Raw genomic sequence first — 17,957 nt, 5'->3', positions numbered from 1 at the left:
ACGGTGGCGGGTGGATGCGGTGGCAGGGCTGCGTGGAGGGCCACGGGACGCGGGGGCGGGCAGAGGCGACATGACGTCAGGATGACGTGAGGGCGACGTGGCCGGCTGGGTGGTAATGGGGAAGCGGTAAGCGGGTTCCCCGCACCACCTTTGGGCAAAGGCGGTATCGGGGAGGGGGGCTCCGAACAACCTCACCGCCTGCCACGCGTCCCTGTACGGGGCGGAAAACCACTTTCCCCGGACGCTAAAGGTCGGCAGGTCGGGGAGCGAAAATGACCGCCCACCGTTAGATCTGGGTGGCGGAGATCGGACGGCTGGCGGGTCCTCCGACGGATCGTGCAGGTTGGGGGGGTCCCGCCGGCCCATTAAAATATTCAATTAAATATTTTGGGCGGAGAACCTTAGGATTGAGGGTTTTCGTGAGTCTTTGGGTTTTTTGGGTTATTTTGTGGAAAAAGGGTTTATGTAGGGTTTTAGCAGAGGTGAGGTTAGGGCTTATAGAGAGGTTATTACTCCTAACCAGTGGTTGGAGTAATCCCTTGACAGGGTTGAGCATAGTCCCAGGTGGACTAAAGTCTCCCTTAAACAACGTTATTTAGCTATAATGCTAAAAGGAGGATATTTATACCATGTTTGGGGTTTATACACCATGGTGTTAATAATACTAGGGAAAGGGTAAGATAGGGGATTTATATAATAAAATTAGTGGTTAATATGGATGAAATGAGTGGATGAGGGGGGGATATCACTAAGTTTATTTGAAACTCACTTAGTTTAGGGAGTAGATCAAAATGAAAAGAATCTTTAGACAAGAAATGTGGCCTTTAAAGGATGAAGAACCTCCATGAAACCATAAGTCCTTCCATGAATCTCAACTGATGAGGGGATGTTAGTAACAAATGGGAAAAGGGGAAAAAGGGAGGTTAGACCTGCTTCTTTGCTTTGCTTTTCTCATCTTGACCATCAAGGTTAAATCTGAAATGAATATCACTTCTGCAACCCCATCTACTTACCCAGCTACTTTGCCTAGCATTTTTATTTCTTCTTGGAGGGTGCATTTAGACTTGCAGACCCTTTGTGTGCCTTTTCTTTTCCTTTGGCTTTTTCCTTTGATCATCTATCTAAGACTGCCCTTATTCCATCCAAGGCCCCAGATTAAGCAGTTGGGAACCTTAATTCTCTACCTAGCTACTTGTCTGCCAAGATTAGACTGTTTGGACAGACTTCTTTCTCTATTCTACAACAGAAAATTTAAACATGGCATGGTCCAGGTTAGGCTGTTGGACCATCCATCAAGATTTGAGTAAACATGAACCTATTCACATACCTTGCTGTCTTGAAAATATGGGATCTTTGTACCATCAAAGCAGAGCATATTTGGCCCTTGAATTTGCCAATCATGAAATATGAAACCTATTGATATAGGTACCTAACAGTAAGAATCATAATTAATCTTGTGAAATAGTTCACAAAGAAACCACGATCATGAAATCATACGATACATGATTCAAAGAAGCATAGTAAAGCCAACAAAACAGTCCATTTTCATTAGTATGAATTAACATAAACATATGCTGTAAAAAATGAAAGAATAGTCTCATAATCATTCATGACATATGGATGAAAAGTGTGCTAGCTCCAAGAGCTTCAAATTATTAAGTGAAAGTTCCAAGATACACCATTACAATGATACAACACTTGTTCCAATAGTGGAACTTTAAGAAACTACTTGCTTCTCAAAAGCCTAATCTTCTCTCCTATTCCTAGCTTGAGAAGCCAAGGTGAAAATTCCTTTGCTTGAGCTATGAGGGTGTATATATAACAAATGAGGTGACTCTCCACCTCCCTTGTGACTCTTGAGCTCCCCTCATGAATCTTGAACTTCCTTGTGACTTTTCAAATTCTCATGAGACCCTTTGACTTCTACATGACTTTTCACATTCTAAGAGTGACCTTTGGACTTCCACATACTTTAAATTTCTCATTTTCTTGAAAATTACATAATTACATCCAAAAATTATGTGGCAACATGATGACTCATAAGTTTCTTGAGATGACAGTTAGACAAGCCATAACTTTTCACATATGACATGCACCTTTATGATGATGTGTCATTTTCAGGCTTCTATTTTCGCCACTGCCTTTATGTCTTCTTGATAAGTCTTGCATGTTCTTCATATTCCTCCTCCAAAAGGCTTGATGATATGGAGTCTTCCATGTGATCTTGATCTTCCACCTTCCATCACAACCTAGTGTCCCTTCATCTTCTTGCTTGATGATCATCCTTGTTTTTGCAGCTTCATAAGTGTCTTCTTGCATAATATCCTTAACATTCTCATTAACATCATCCTATGATGTCAATACATAGTACCTACAAATGAAATTCACTCATGACAAGACGACATCAGTATGGAAATATCTTAGTCTAGCTCTTTTCATGCATTTCATTGGTTAGACCTGAGATTGAGTGCAGGATAGGGGAGAAGGCTTAGGGATTATGCAATGCATAGTTCCAAAAGGTAGGGGTGAGGGACTAATGACTCTGACTGCACAATGTGCAGTGGATAGAGGACTGAGAGACAAGAATGTGTATTTGAGGGAAACAATGACACACTGAGGTAGGCTTGCCCACTATGATTGCGTAGTGCACAGTTCAAGAGAGAAACTTGGCCATTGGATTATGTAGTTGTGCAGTTCAAAGAGACAAGGATATTAGTTGTTGACAGAAGCTACACAGTTCACAGTGGGAGGTTGACTAGAGTTCAAATTACACAATTATGAGGAGTAGGAGGCAACAAGAGATACTGTGACTACGCAATGCACATTCCTAGGAGGCAATGACTGCACATTGTGTAGTTCCAGGAGGCAGGGGATGTTGACTAAGGCTTGCAACTATGAAATGAATATTTTAGGGAGGCAGAGGATGCTAACTGAGGCTTGCAACTACATAATGTGTATTTCAGGGAGGCAAAGCAAAGCAGGGTTGGTCAGGCAATGAACTCTATAGAATTTGACTAAGCATGGGATCAATGAGGCACATGTAAAACCAAAAAATGAATCAAAAATGATCACACACTCATAAATGATAAAAAGAACACAAAAGTGAACACTCAATACTCAAAATCAGCAAGAACCCATTGAAAAGACAACAAAACAACACTTACCTCCAAGTGCGACACTTAATATACACTTTGTGACACAAATGACGACACCAAAAAAATAGTGCATAAAACTTTGGGAATGAGTATAGTACATGTCCCTATGATAGATAGGAGCCATTAGTACTAATTTTTCTTCTTAAAGATACTCTATATCTTCCTTACACAAAGTGCAACACTTCCCTTACCAAAAGACGACACTGGAGTTTTCTTCCCAAAGGGACTAGGAAACTTAGAGGAGAAGCATGGGATATCTTCTACCATTAGTAATGATAACTCACATGGTTAAAGTAGGCTCCAAAGTTTTAATATAGGCCAAAATTTAGAGGGTTTTGTAGCAACGAAAACATGTCCTTATGCATTTATGGTTGAATTTCTGAAGTGTAATTACCTAATGATAAATTGGAAGTGCTAAAAGAATATCTACATCATTAGAAGTAACTATGAGTATTTTAGAAATTTGTGCTTGTATCACTCTCACTTGAAAAATCAACAAGTAGCACACTTTATTGGGATGGTAGGATGGAGAGGGGTCCTTTATGACCCCAAACGAAAAATGGTGACAAGATATTCCCGAGGCTTAAGTAGGATGACAAACAACATGGTAGAGGCTCATGGTCTCTACCAAGGGCTATTAATAGTGAAAGAGCTTCAAGTGTCAAATATTTACATACTAGGAGATTCCCTCCTCATAGTACAACATTTAAATATGGGAACCAACCCCCGAGATCACTCATTAGAGAATATCATGAAGAGAATAAGGCAAATCAATGAAATTATCCCAAAGAAAGCTTTCTATCACATCCTAAGAGCTCAAAAAATGGAGGTAGAAAAGAGTGCAATTAGAGCATGTTAATTGGGTGCCATATAACCTGAAGTGAATGGGGACATAAGATGGGCTATACTTTAATAATGCAAATGAAAAATAGAATAATATTGGCTGGAAAAAAACCCGAAGAAATAGGCATATAATCCCAAGCCAAAAGAGAAAGGCTAATATGGAAATGATATCATGAAATGGAGCAATGGGAAAACTAATAAAAAAATGTGAAGGGGGGGGGGTGGGGGTGGATGGCGTCGCATTCCCTCAAGCTTATGCCATGTAACCCCAACAATGCACACTTCTCATATAGTGATCACATAAGAAAATTAAGGAAGGACGAGGCACTGCAACTAGGTCATAAAATTGCGGCAGGAGAGAATTATGAATTTGGATGGAGGATTAATGTACTAGATTGTGGAGGTAAGGGTTTGTGCATGTGGGATTTTATGGGTTTTAATGACACCCAGGCCACCACTCTCCATGACAATCACTCGATTAATTCAAAGCAAGTTGAGGAGGATCGAGAGCAACATAAGCGTGAGTAGGGTCTAGAAAATACCATGGAGATATAAGAAGCTCTTACGCCCTGCACTGCAACCGGTGCTAATGGAATGTTTTAGGATTAATTATGATCATTTGGAGGTATTTAGAGTGAGTGGGATAGGGGATTCCATACTTCATGCAACAAATTTACTTTGTAACTTTGTTAATTGGCACCTAGAGACATCGAGAGGGGGAAATTGAAATCGCAACAGGGAGGAAGGTAGTGAAATCTAAGGAGTAGTGGACTCCCTAACAACGAGTATTGTACTAGTTCATGACAAAGGGAAAGAACATCAAGCTGAGGTTGTAGTGGCTGTTTGAGCTTGGGTGTTAGTGTAGTAGAAACATAAAGGAAAAAAATGCAATAAAGGCCTATTCACATAGCTTGACGTGGGTAGCGAAGGAAAAAGTTAGTTCTCTATTCTAATTCATATCAATTCCATGAGATAATTTGGTTTAGTTTTGTCATTTGAGAGTCATTTTGGAGGAGGGGGGAGGGTCTATGTTAGTAGTTTATTGGAGAATACTATGTCCAATTAGCTGGGAAACTATAAGAGTGAGAAAGGACTAGGAGATTAAGTGGAAAATAGCCAACATTAATTCCCTAAAAGAAGAGGATCCTAGGATGTGGGCGGGGGTGAGGGGGGTGAGGAGGTTGCATTTTCAATGAAGCAATAAACTATATGCAGGAAAAATTGGACTCCCTTTAGATTGCTGTAATGGTGATAAACATGAAACAAAATAAAAAATTAAACACCAGTGTGGAGGTCTTGGAATAGTAACAAACTATGAATGGAAAATACTCCCAACAATAGGATGAAACTGACGCCCTTTGCAAACAAGTTGTTGAACTACAAGACCAAGTCATAATTTTTTCGTATAACCATAAATAATTGAGAAGTGAAAGTTCTATTGATGGGGTGAAGGGTTGGGTTTTGAACAATACTCCACAGGAGGAGGAAACAAAGACTACTTAATATATGGAAGGATGCAAATTTTGTTGCCTATTAAGACAATATTGTAAGGTCTATTCCTACAAGCTAGTATTGTACTCTATCAAATTTTGTAGTGTTTTTAAAAACCTGATGGAAAATGGCTACAGGGAAGAATGAAGGTACAAATATCCATGATGTAGTACCTAAGTATTTTCCATGAGCCATGCATGTATTTGAAACTAATATATATACTCATTTGTATTTAAAAAAAGTAAGTAGCACACTTGCATTTACACTTGTTCCTCTTTTGCTACTCCTGTTGGTGGTGCTCTATTGTTGCTTTTATTGTTGGTGCTTCTTACTCCCTCTTTGATTTTAATTTTCACAAGAACCAAACCATTAGGTATTATTTCTTTACACATGGATGTCAAACTTGCTCCCACTTAAAGGATTAAAATTTCATGGTAATTACTAATCCCTTAATTTATTTTGGTTTTATACAAAATTAATATTTTTACGTTGATTTGATAAGTATAGTAGTAATATATCATAACGTTTATTTGTAATAACATATTTTATCCTAAGTTTCACAAGAATGCCTTTATTCTATTTACAATGATAATTACAATTGGATATAAATAACAAAACCCTAGTTTGAAAAATGGTTTGATTAATTATATGTTGTATCATATTGGATAAATACTCAACCAAAATGTGATTCCTTCTATGGAGGGAAGTATTTAAAGACAATGTGGGACATCCACCACACAAATCTGATATGCTTTTGTAACTATGAGTAACATTAGTTACCAAAAGAAAGTGGTATGCACTATTGGAGGATTCTAGGGAGAGAAGGATGAAAAAAGAGGGACATGAAACTAAAAGTTGGAGAGGCTGAAATAATTATAATATTATAAAAATTTAATAAATAACATTTCATTATTCTTGACCAATTAAACATCATCAACATGTACTTGAAACTTTTCATAGGCTTAAGGAGACAAGAAAGGCTGAATTAAGGACACATCTAGGGCCATCAAGGCTAGATTGGAAAAGGTTGGGGAACATAAACTCATGCAAGAGAGATATGTCAAAATGAAAGATAGATATGTAAGGACTAAAATTCAAACAATCTCATTACTTAGTTTTTCAACTATTATCTAAGTTTAAGTCAAAATTAATTATTTTATGTTATGATATGTAGTCAACTAAGAGCGTGAAGCTACCCACCCAAGATATTCTAGAAATAACTTTGAGAGGGGGGTATAAATCCTTTTCTAGACATTCAGGCATAGAATAATCCTACTATGAATGTGGAGCTAAATAAGCTAAATATATTGTAATGCTCTCTCCCACCCCCTTGTACTTTCCCAGGCTACAGGAAGTGTTACCCGTTGAATTTAACATAACCTCCAATGTATGCTATAAATAGTGGGTTAGAAAAATCCTCTTTTTATAGCTTAATTAAAACTTAAAATAATTTCCACCATCACATTTAGCTTGTCAAGAGCTTTATGGCGATATAAATTTTACTCCAATTTGATTCTTGGAATGAAAGTTATGCCCATTAGAAGTTTGACCAATGATATTAGCCACGTCATCAATGGACTTCCATGTAGCACCCACGAGGTACTCATTAGGCACTTATGGAATTACCATGTCAACTCCGCACAAGGCCAACTAGGTATTTCCATGATGGTGTCATTCACTACCTTGCCATTACATCTAGCTAATACTCATTTGTCCCTTCAAATGTATTTTCATCCATCTCCACCACCAAATGCCTACATCTATGGATCTACTTCATGTTTGGGGTCAATATAGCATGGAACCACCATGTTACATCTGTCCCCTCTCTTTTACCAGACTCTTGGATGTGGCATGCTTCAAAAAGGGAGATCTAGCCTATGACATATCTGGCTTCCTCTTAATTTTTCACCTTCGTCCAACCCTGGATCCAGGGATGGAACCAAAATTAAGGTAATCCTAGATACATCTAGCCATGTAGCTTCCCACCTAGTATCTTCCCCTTTCACACGTCTGGATATATGGATCTACCATAAGGAGATCCGACCCCCTAGATGCATCCAATCAAGCATAGATGTAAGTGCTCTCGACACACCTCAAATTCATAGACATGATTCGTTAAAAGATAAAGAAATATGGTCATGTGGTGATCCATCTTACAGGCAAGAGTGTCGATCCTTGTAACTCCCAGATACCCTAGATCTCTATGTTAGTCTGTGGGAAGGGTAAAGATAAGGGAACAAGGAAAATGAAATATTTTTTTAAGATAGGGACAATTGCCTAGAACGTCAAATTTTCAAAAGAAAGGGCCAAAGCCTATACGGTGGCCTCCAACTGGGTGAAGTAAGTATGCAACTCAGTTCTTAAGTGTTTTGTTATGCATTTCCTCAATGTATTGGATTCAAAGTGAATAGTTTGAGTTGTAATTAAAGCGCCAACAATTAAGAATATATTGAAAATATTTACAAGTTTGCACCAATATTCATAAGATGTGAATATGAAATTATGCCCCTATAGGGACTCAACACCAACCATAACAATAACTGATAAATCATGAACATGGTAGAAACTCCATGGTACTACTAGTCATTAAATTCACAATATCTAATATAGCTAGTAGTATGTGTAATAACAACATTCCATCATCCACACATGAATATGCATGATCACAATATAATTAATCATCATAACAAAAATATCACAACCTAAAACCCAAATAAGAATAATTTTATACTTATCTAAATAAATTTATATGGTTGGAAACTGAAGTAGGGGCTTAAACTCTCCACCCAACCATAGGCCAACCACATTATAATTTCCCTTGCAGTTGAAAAACCCCTGGATGGATCCCGAGTCTGAGGGGATTCTTTCTCAAGGGGAAATTCACACCAAATCTTAGTCATACACTCAAGAGATGAAGACCACTGTCTAGATGGTTTATCAACTACTCTCTAGAAGTGAGCACCACAATGACTCTCTTACTCTCTCTAATATCAATCAATCAATCATAGGGATTCACCCAAGGCCCAAATGGGGTATTGATTAGTTCTAGGAGAATGAATCCACTATATAGGTGGTTTATAGTTGTGTTTTTAAAGCAAGAACTATAGGATCTTGTATCCCACTGTCCATGTGGTTTCACAACCTCACAATAAGCACCATAGTGGTTCAACTTACCCTTTCAAGTGGTTTATGAACCTTACAAAAATCAGCCAAGTTGCTTAACAACCCATTCAACAAGCACTAAGTGGTTTATTAGCTTATTCAACAAACACTTAATGGTTATTAGCTTAATTAGCAAGCACTAAGACATTCAATTCTCCATCGAGCCTCCCACTAGCCAATTAGGATTAGACACACAATCTAGGGCCTTCAAACCAGTCACATGGAATACTTCCCTATCATAAAATACCAACTTAGGAATATTTCACTCCAATTTAGCCTTCTTCACTATTTTCATCTCTTTCCCCTTTCCAAGTGTTCTTCTTTTTCTGCGTTCATTGTGAGAGCTTGCTTGCATCTACTATTTGTATCCACACACTCTCTTTTTGATTGTATTTTATTCTTGTGTGAATATATTGTTTGTTCCATCATCTTTATTTTTCCTCTCAAGACATACATTCTCTCCTTAATCCTTGAGGAGGGAAAATTGATGGGAATTTTCCTCTAACCTTGTTTCTCACTCCAAAACTTCAATGTATGTCAGCATAGGAAACATTGTGGTCAGGGTGATAGGTAAAGGAATTAAATGTGATGGATGTGCCTTGCTTATGACATTTCCCCAGAAATACCAACAATTTACACAACTTTCCCCTTTTTGGAGCTATGGATCCATGTCCCTCCCCTTCAACTAACCATCAATTCATTTTCACTTGAATATTTTTTTTTTCCCCAAAATTTACATAGGATATTTACAATCACAAGGTGCAACAAAAAGGGTTGTTACATATATTTTCAATGGTTAGCTATAGACTTTTTTAGGATTTATGGGTTATAAAATAATCATAAATGTTATTGCATGTGCATGAAGATATTTTTATGGATGATGCGTATATTATTGAGGTTATTGATGGTGATCAACATAAGGTCATCCCTACCACAATGTCTACTAAAACAGGTAGTAATCATAGTAATTGTATACATAATTAAATATACTAAATTGGACATTTCATCATTAATAAATTATATTTTTATGTTCATATAATATGAGCAAGGTGACTTATACATGTTTTTCTTTTATTTTAGATGTGGGTCCTACTTAGCTACCTACCCTAAGGCATGTTTTGTGTTGCCGACAAGAAGCCCATCGAGAGAAGAAAAACATTAAGAAGAAGACAACAACATCAAATTTTTGGATGTTTTGAAAAAAAAGCTTGAAAGGAAATAATGTAGTATCAGATTAGTTATATGATTGACATGATAACATATATAATTAGAAAATTCAATGATTTTATGATACTTTTGATTGGTATTATATGATTTCTTTTATTTTTATTTTAATTTCACTTATTTGTTACTACGATGTGTATGTTCATAGTTTTATAATTAATTAAATTGGGCATGGCAAAATTAGAGTGATATAGGGTAGGGGAAATGATATGGGATTCTTCCTTCTTATGGTTGGTGTTGTCATTAGAGAATAAAGCATACTGAAATCCAAGAGAAGATCAAGGTAGAGACAAAAGTGACACATGTTGATCTAATTATTGAACTTTACATGGCTTGTAATTAGGTTTTCATTAAGTTTATATATATATATATATATATATATATATATATATATATATTTATGTACATATCAAATTAGATGGTAATAAATCTTTGTGGATTCCATCACATGTGAAGTTGAATGAAACAATGGATTATGGCGCATGTCAAAACTAATATAAAGTGGTGTTGCATGATGTGCTTAATAAACTCAATATGAAGATTAGCTTAGCATTGCTTAACTTTGAAATTGACAATTAATGCTACTAACTGTCTCTCATGTAATGTCTTTCTTGATCCATTATGAATTTTATTTAGTTGTTCAAACTTTTTTTTTTCCTTTTTTTTCTTGTTCTTCTTGCATTTTGTAGCTTATAGTGGTCTTAAAATTAACTTTCTTATGTCGTTCCCAATTATCTTTGAACCATATATTCTTGTAGGTTGAATTTTTCATGAATATTCTTGTTTACATATGCATATGATTGACTGGGAAGGAGGTGGTTATTTGAAATCACATTCACCAATGCCTCAAGGAGAGATAGTTAATGGTGATTCCCATGTAACTTCGGGCTATCTTAAGAACAAAGGGAAAATTGATGAGTCATAGAAGGTGGTTGGATGTTTGGTGGTCACTTTTCATCTTACTAATATAATTATATACATGTATAGATATAACTAGCATTTGCACTAGGTGTTTCAAAGGAAACACCTTAAGGCATAAATGTAAATGGTCATTGAAAATAAGAATTAATAAGGAAAATTGCATGCAAAGGTGGAAGATAAAGCTAAATGATTTACATTATCTGAAATTTATAGATAGTATAATGCTTGTAACAAAGATTGGCTCTTGATCTTCTAAGATGTTTTTTAAGTTTCAATAAAAAATTACAAATAGTAGATTATAATGGATGAGGTAAATAAAGAAAAATATTATGGTTGTATTTCAACATTTAAAATTGCATTACAACTTTATAAATGATGCTTTATACATAGATTGGACACTTGCATCTATATCCCATGAGTTAACTGTGAACATTATGTATATGGTGAGTTCTAGGAAGAGTAGTCCATTAAAATTGACCAATATAGACCAATCAATACTCAAAATACATAATACTCATAAGAAAAACATATATTCCTCTATTATGTATATTTATTTACTATGTGGTTTTGAGTGCCATTGTTGGAAAATATAATCATTAAATTAAAAGATATATTCATCTATTATTTATATTTATTTACTGGTTTTGGAAAATATAATCATTAAAAATACTTCTTTATTTGGATTAAGTCAAATCCAACACCAATATTATATGAAAAAACTATGTATTAACTCAGATTTGGGCGACCACAAAATTTTCCTTTATATATATATAATTTTATTTTATTTTATTTATTTTTTATTTTTAATATTTTAATTTATATTTTTAAAATTTTAAAATTTTAATTTATTAATTCATTTTTTTTTCAAGAGGGTCCAATTAAAATAGGCCAATGAGAAGTATCCACATTGTTGGCCGCAAATCCTTGTCGAACAACTACTAGACCCCTAAGAAGTTCCAAGTTCTGCTCAAGTGTCTTAGAGAAACCAATACTAGGGTCTGTTATACCAAACGATTCTGCATTCTTTATCTGTAACCATAACTCATTATAAACTTCTTTACATACATCCCCATAGGTTGTATTTTCATCATTTTGCATTGTTGACGGTTCCCCCCTCATATGTATTAAGATATAAGGGACACTGAGATCTGCGACTGTAGAAAACATGTTGGGATACAAATGACCTCCAGATATATCGTTCACAACATGAGATCCATTTCTTACTACCTCAGATGTAACTTTAGCATTGAAAGTATCTATTGATAGGATTTTACCTTCAGCTTTAGGAATCTGCACCATTGCTTCTAAAATTGGCAAAAGATGAGACAATTCCTCCTCTGTGAAATGCTTGATGCTGTTGGCCTAGTTGACTATGCTCAAATGCCAATCATATATGCTCCTTCATATATTATCCATCCAAACTGATCAACTACATTCTCTACAGACGTGTACCGTCCTCCATCACTAAAACTATCTGTTGTTAAATTTAAAACACCCATGACATGAGTTTTTCTCGACCAATCTAATAAATCATTTCCAATGGGAAAAAATCTCTTCATTACCTCTCGTCTCATAAGGTCTTCCCCTCCAACTTTCTCCCATGCCTCAAATATGCCGCCATTTCTTCTCGATAAGGCGTGCCAACAGGCAACAATGTCGTTGTCAGCTACCAATCCAAGAAGGTCTACAAGCAGAGCAAGAACAAAGGGTCGCTCCCACAAATTCTGATGGGGTATTTTGAGCGTATCTGATGAAACCTTGAGCTTGCCATAGAATAAAATGTCCAAATCAATAGGTCGAGGCCCATACCTTATGCCCTCAGTCCGGCCTAATCCCTTTTCAATTTCTTTCAGAACTGTCAACAAGGCATGCAGACCAAGTTTTGTGATTGCCCTTATTGCAGAGTTAAGGAAGCAAGGTTGATCAATTACATATGCAGGTGCGGTCTCGTATAAGTTTGCGTGCTTTGTAATACAGACACCAGCTTTCCCCATCATGCTCAAAGCTCTATTGAAATTTTCAACTCTGTTTCCAACATTGCTGCCCAAAGCAATGACCACTTCCTCCTCCAAGGAGTGAACTTCAATGCAAGATTCAGAGGTTTATGAGTATGCAAAGGAATCCCAAGAAGAAGAAACCTACCCCAAAGCTGCAAAAGATAGATCCAGAGACATTTGTTTCAATGAAGGATTCATGAATGGTTTATTTGTCCATTTGCATTAGCTTAGACCAACTGCCTAATGAGCATGTGAAATTTATTGCTAATGTCTAGCGCATACATACATAAAGAGAGTGTGTGTGCACCCCTACCACAAGAGGCTCGAGCATAGAGAATGAATTTGATATAAGCCTGCCTGTGGAAGAGGCTCTATTACTTAGATTCTAATTTATTGAAACTTATCTTGATATTACTATTTGGTCATTAATGAAACTTGGAAGTGGTTTCTATCTTATATAGAATATACAAATGCCCAACAAATAAAATCACATGGAAGGGAAATTAATGAAAGAAATGAATTTATTATGAGGGAGAAGACTTACCAACATTCTGGGAACCCCACAGACTGATTCCTCCAAAGCCAAGTCTGAATCCTCTATAAAAGAAGCGGGGGCTGACTCCAAGCCTCATATTGAGATGGGTTTCGTCAAACCCAAATACCCCTCAAATTGGATTCCTCCCTGTGTTAATCAGATGCCCATGACATAAACAGAGAACAAAAATTAACCAGCTCAACCAGAATAGCAATGGTGTGTGAACCAGAATAAACAAGAATGGGATTGGTTATTGAAGTCTTTGACTGGCTTCAAGCAACTAAGGAAACAATGCCATTTACAATTTGACAGAATCCTAGAGAATGGCAGGAAAACACTCAGCAACATATGAAGGAAATATTCATTCGATGAAGATTCGAGGGAAAGTTTAGTGGTAATTATTAGGTCCATTGGAATTTAATTATCCTTAAATTAAATGGATTTTTCTTACATTTGTGCATTCAAATTAAACATATTTGTCTTAGATTTGTGCATTTATTTTATATTTGGTAACCAAAATATTGTAAAAATGCTGCTGAAGCTTACCATAACGATTTCTTGTAGGGGAAAGATTAGGCCAACTTCCTAACCTGCCATGACTAGGATATAGTAGCCAACCCCAAATTCAGAGGAATGGGAGCCTGCTGCTCCAACATCCCAAAACTACAATCTGTAGAAAGCCTGCATTCACCATCAAGGACATCAAACAAGAACACATTTCTTGAAACTCGAGGCTTGGAGAATAGAATGAAATCTTTAGGTTTCAAACTAGGCTCCTTTGTTGGCAAAGTAATCTCTGTCCATGAACCCTTAGCCATGATCAACTCCCACAATCTCTTGCTTGATGTATGATTCAACAAAGAAAAAAATCTTCCTTGATCTTCTAGGCTCCTAAGCACCAACTCACACCTATCACCATCATATCTCCACAGGGTCTCCCCTCCCTTCCCCTGACACCCAATCCTCTCTTTCCATATTGAAAATGGGCAACCCAATCACACTTTGGCTTGAAACCAACCAAAAGAACTCACCCTTGCAAAACATAGCCAAAGATCTAAGAATGAGCTTGGCGAGAGGAGATACCTTTTTGGCTCTCTTCCATTGATCAGTCCTTGAATCATGCACATCAACAAACAATTTCTATAGGGGCTGATCATTTGATGTTTGCCCACCAAAAAATACTGCTATCAGAACCTTATAATGCCCAAAATCTACATCAATTGTCATACCTTCCAATTGGGTTGTCCCCTTCTCAACTCTCTCAGGCAAACTCTTGCAACACCTTGTCACAGGATTACACACATAGTAATTGACAGGACCACTTCTCCATTGCTTAAACTCCGAAAAGCACAGTAAATTACCAGTAGAGGCCTCCAAGCAGATAAAACCAGGTGGAATGGACAATTTAAACCCAATCTTGAAGGGCAGACGAAGCCACTTAGTAATACCAATCCTGTGACCCAAATTAGACCCACTTCTCTCCAAGTCCTTTGATCTCATGAAACTTCTCCTCGCACACATAACAAATCCAGGACTGAAATGCTGGAAAATGGAATGAAGTTTGGCAAACCTCTTGCTCAATGGAAATATGTTCCACTTGTGACAGACTGTTCTCAATCTCAGGATGCTCTTCAGTGGCAATCTAGCCAAGACCAGCTCCAATATCTCCTTAGGAAACCTCTTCCATACAGATGGCTCCATTGGAATCTCTTCTTTGCATTGATTTTATGCTACATGTTTCTCAGTATCTTCAGTTTCCGAAGGTACTCATTCAGAGCAATCCAACAACAACAACATTAGATTTTCGGAGACCCAATCACTCACTCTTGTTACCAGATCCATGGCTTTACCCAAACCCTTGCTTCTGAATTCTGAGGTTTTTCTTCCAAATGAATCTTGCAACCACAAATGCTTTATTGAATTTCTCAAAGATTAATGTTGCATGTTGCAGTTGAATGAACTGTTCTTATTCTCATTCTGGAACACATTTTCCATGCACCATTACCGTCTTTCAATGTTTCTTTTGCAGAACCCAATTTGAAAATTTTTGGAGCGGTTTGGCCTCCTGGTGTTCGATATTCCACCATTGCTTACCTCTGGGTATCTTTGAAGTGACATTATTCCATAATGTTATCCTTTGTAAAGGGAGATTTCATAGATATCTTTAAGCGTGTGCCAGAAGGAAGATCCTGCAAATTACTTTCAGCGATGGAAATGAGGGTTCTTCAACCCATATAACAATTACAAAGAAAATATTTTTAAACAATAATTTTGATGGAGCCAGAGACTAACCCATAAGGGTAGCTAGTCTAGTGTTAGAGGCAAAACGTTCCTAACGCAGATACTCATACCATTTCGAACTTCATTCTTAATTGCACCTGATTCATGGGTATCCCTCTATCGACATGCATGCCATAACTAGAAGTGCCCTCGGAAATGTTTGTTGAACATGAAAATAACACTGCAACTGGACACAAGGAAGGACTTAGCAATATAACACTTATGTATACATTCGAAGGTAACGAGAGGACTTTTTGGAGAATCGTAAAGGGTTCAAAACACATTACATGTACCGAAGGATTCAAGTGCCTCCTTCGGTGCTAGAAGCCCTTGAATTGCAGAACAACCCGAGGACCCGTAGGTAGGACAAGAAACATAAAATTAGCTAGATTAAAGAAAACAAAAAAATACTGTTCAGATACCTAATGTGTAAATTGCTAAAAGACTGCTAACCCATCAACGAAAATTAGGCTTACTCATACCATGTGAAACTATATTCTGGATGTTATTCGGGTAGAAGTTGGTAGTAGCGATGGATAGGCAAGACGCAGTGACTGGTTCATTGCAACATCGTGGCCAAGAGGCGAGAACTAGCCACCCAAGAGGAAACCCTAGCCGAGTTAGGGTTTTGTAGAGCGTTTTCACAGAGCTTGGCATCGAACAATCGAGTTGTTCCTCATGGTGTCTAGTAATTAACAAGCTTAGGGTTAGATGCATCTAGTGGAGCTACTGAACTGAGTTGAAAGAATTGCAAATGGGACTATGGTTATAATAGTGCAAATCAAGATTTAGTTGACTTGACAGTTAGTAGCATCTAATGGTGGAAAAACATTTAATCATCTAACAATGGATCTGACAGTCAGGATTATGATAGAAAGGTAGTTGGCGAAGTTGATTTAAGAGGGGAATGCCTTACAACGTAATTATATAAATGGGTTACACACTTTTTTCTTTTCTTTTTTTTGGCAGAGAAGGTGGAGGAGAGACAAATATGATGTCTATACACTAGTGACATAGAGACATTTCATCCTAATGGTTGATTTGATATTATTAACCACAAAAGAGACATATTTAAGATTTAGCATGGATAATATGTTTATTTGGTCAATATACTAGTAATTCTTAAAAAAATATTTCAATTTGTAATTGTTGTAATTTTTTTAGTTTCCATCTCCTAAGTTATTTTTGTGTGCAAGTGGAAGTAGACTTAGTAGTGAGTTTTTACATTTCCTATAACATGTTACATATACATCCATTCCACAATTGCTTTGTGGATTTTTTTGTGTGCAAGTGGAAGTAGGCTTAGTAGTGAGTTTTTACATTTCCTATAACATGTTACATATACATCCATTCCACAATTGCTTTGTGGATTTTGTTGTTCCATATTGTCTAGCTATTAGAAGTTGGGCTTAGAAAAATGAATCATTTTCAAGAATTACCTAAACTTGTGTAAAAAGAATAAATAAATTAAAGAAGTTAAAATCTGAATTTTACAGGTATGTATGGTATCCACTACTTTTTCTATAATTTGAGTCTTAGTTTTTGCTATAGAACCCATAATATCTCATAATTTATACTTATAACACATGGTGCTTTCTTTCATGGATATGCCTAGTAATTCCCTAATATAATAAAACATATTATTTTATAAAAATGAATGATTCTTTCTAATATAATAAAGAAAGAGTTTAATAAAAAGTTATAGGGAGACATTTTCGCACAAGTGGTGGAATTGTGGCTCTCAATGACAATTCACTGGGGAAATTATTAGAGGATCACATAGGTATGCCACTCTACACTATTTTTTTTCAAAACTATATGGATGACACATATAGCTAAAACTATTCTTAGTTCAAATGTTTCTATTTTCCTCTTCACAATTATGATCTTCACAAATTGTGTCAAATGCATGTCTAACTTATCTAGATAACTATTGAATTTCTTAAACTCCATAATTTATTTGTTTTTTCCTTTAAATATATTAGGATGGTATATTAGTTTATTGTCCTCACATAAAGAAAGAATTTTGTCCAATGTGCTTGAATTCCCTCTAGATTATTACTCCTCTTCATTTGCATGGGTCAACTTTGATCGCTTTGATAGATGCTTCCTAGCTTCTACATTGGTTGTAGATTCATATGAAAGATAAAATATGTCTATAATATTTGGCACTCTAAAGGTTCTAAATTCATCCTCAAATGACAAACTCTAGATTCATATTTTAGAATATAAGCCTTCAAGTACTTGTCCATGCCCTACAAATATACTTACCTTTGCTCTAGAAAAAGGTACATAGATCCATGCTAATGTAATAACAACACCCACCCGCATGAAACATTGGAATTCTTT

At 36.4% G+C, this 17,957-nt stretch overlaps 1 protein-coding gene and 1 pseudogene across 1 annotated transcript; both read right to left on the bottom strand.

The window, feature by feature from the left end:
• Positions 1 to 11,660: 11,660 nt before the first annotated feature.
• Positions 11,661 to 12,895, bottom strand: LOC149169144 (folate synthesis bifunctional protein, mitochondrial pseudogene; annotated as a pseudogene).
• Positions 12,896 to 14,468: 1,573 nt separating this feature from the next.
• Positions 14,469 to 15,029, bottom strand: LOC149169143 (F-box/kelch-repeat protein At5g15710-like). Its single transcript, XM_089425095.1, has one exon. It carries the CDS (start codon positions 15,027 to 15,029, stop codon positions 14,469 to 14,471), a length of 561 nt encoding a protein of 186 aa, XP_089281221.1.
• Between the last annotated feature and the right edge of the window lie 2,928 nt (positions 15,030 to 17,957).

The sequence above is a fragment of the Pinus tabuliformis genome, chromosome 4_2 (assembly GCF_031772625.1).
Source record: "Pinus tabuliformis cultivar Carrire ecotype Pingquan chromosome 4_2, CPIR1, whole genome shotgun sequence".
In the NCBI taxonomy this organism is placed as follows: Eukaryota; Viridiplantae; Streptophyta; class Pinopsida; order Pinales; family Pinaceae; genus Pinus; species Pinus tabuliformis.
This window is presented reverse-complemented; position numbering and strand designations above follow the sequence as displayed.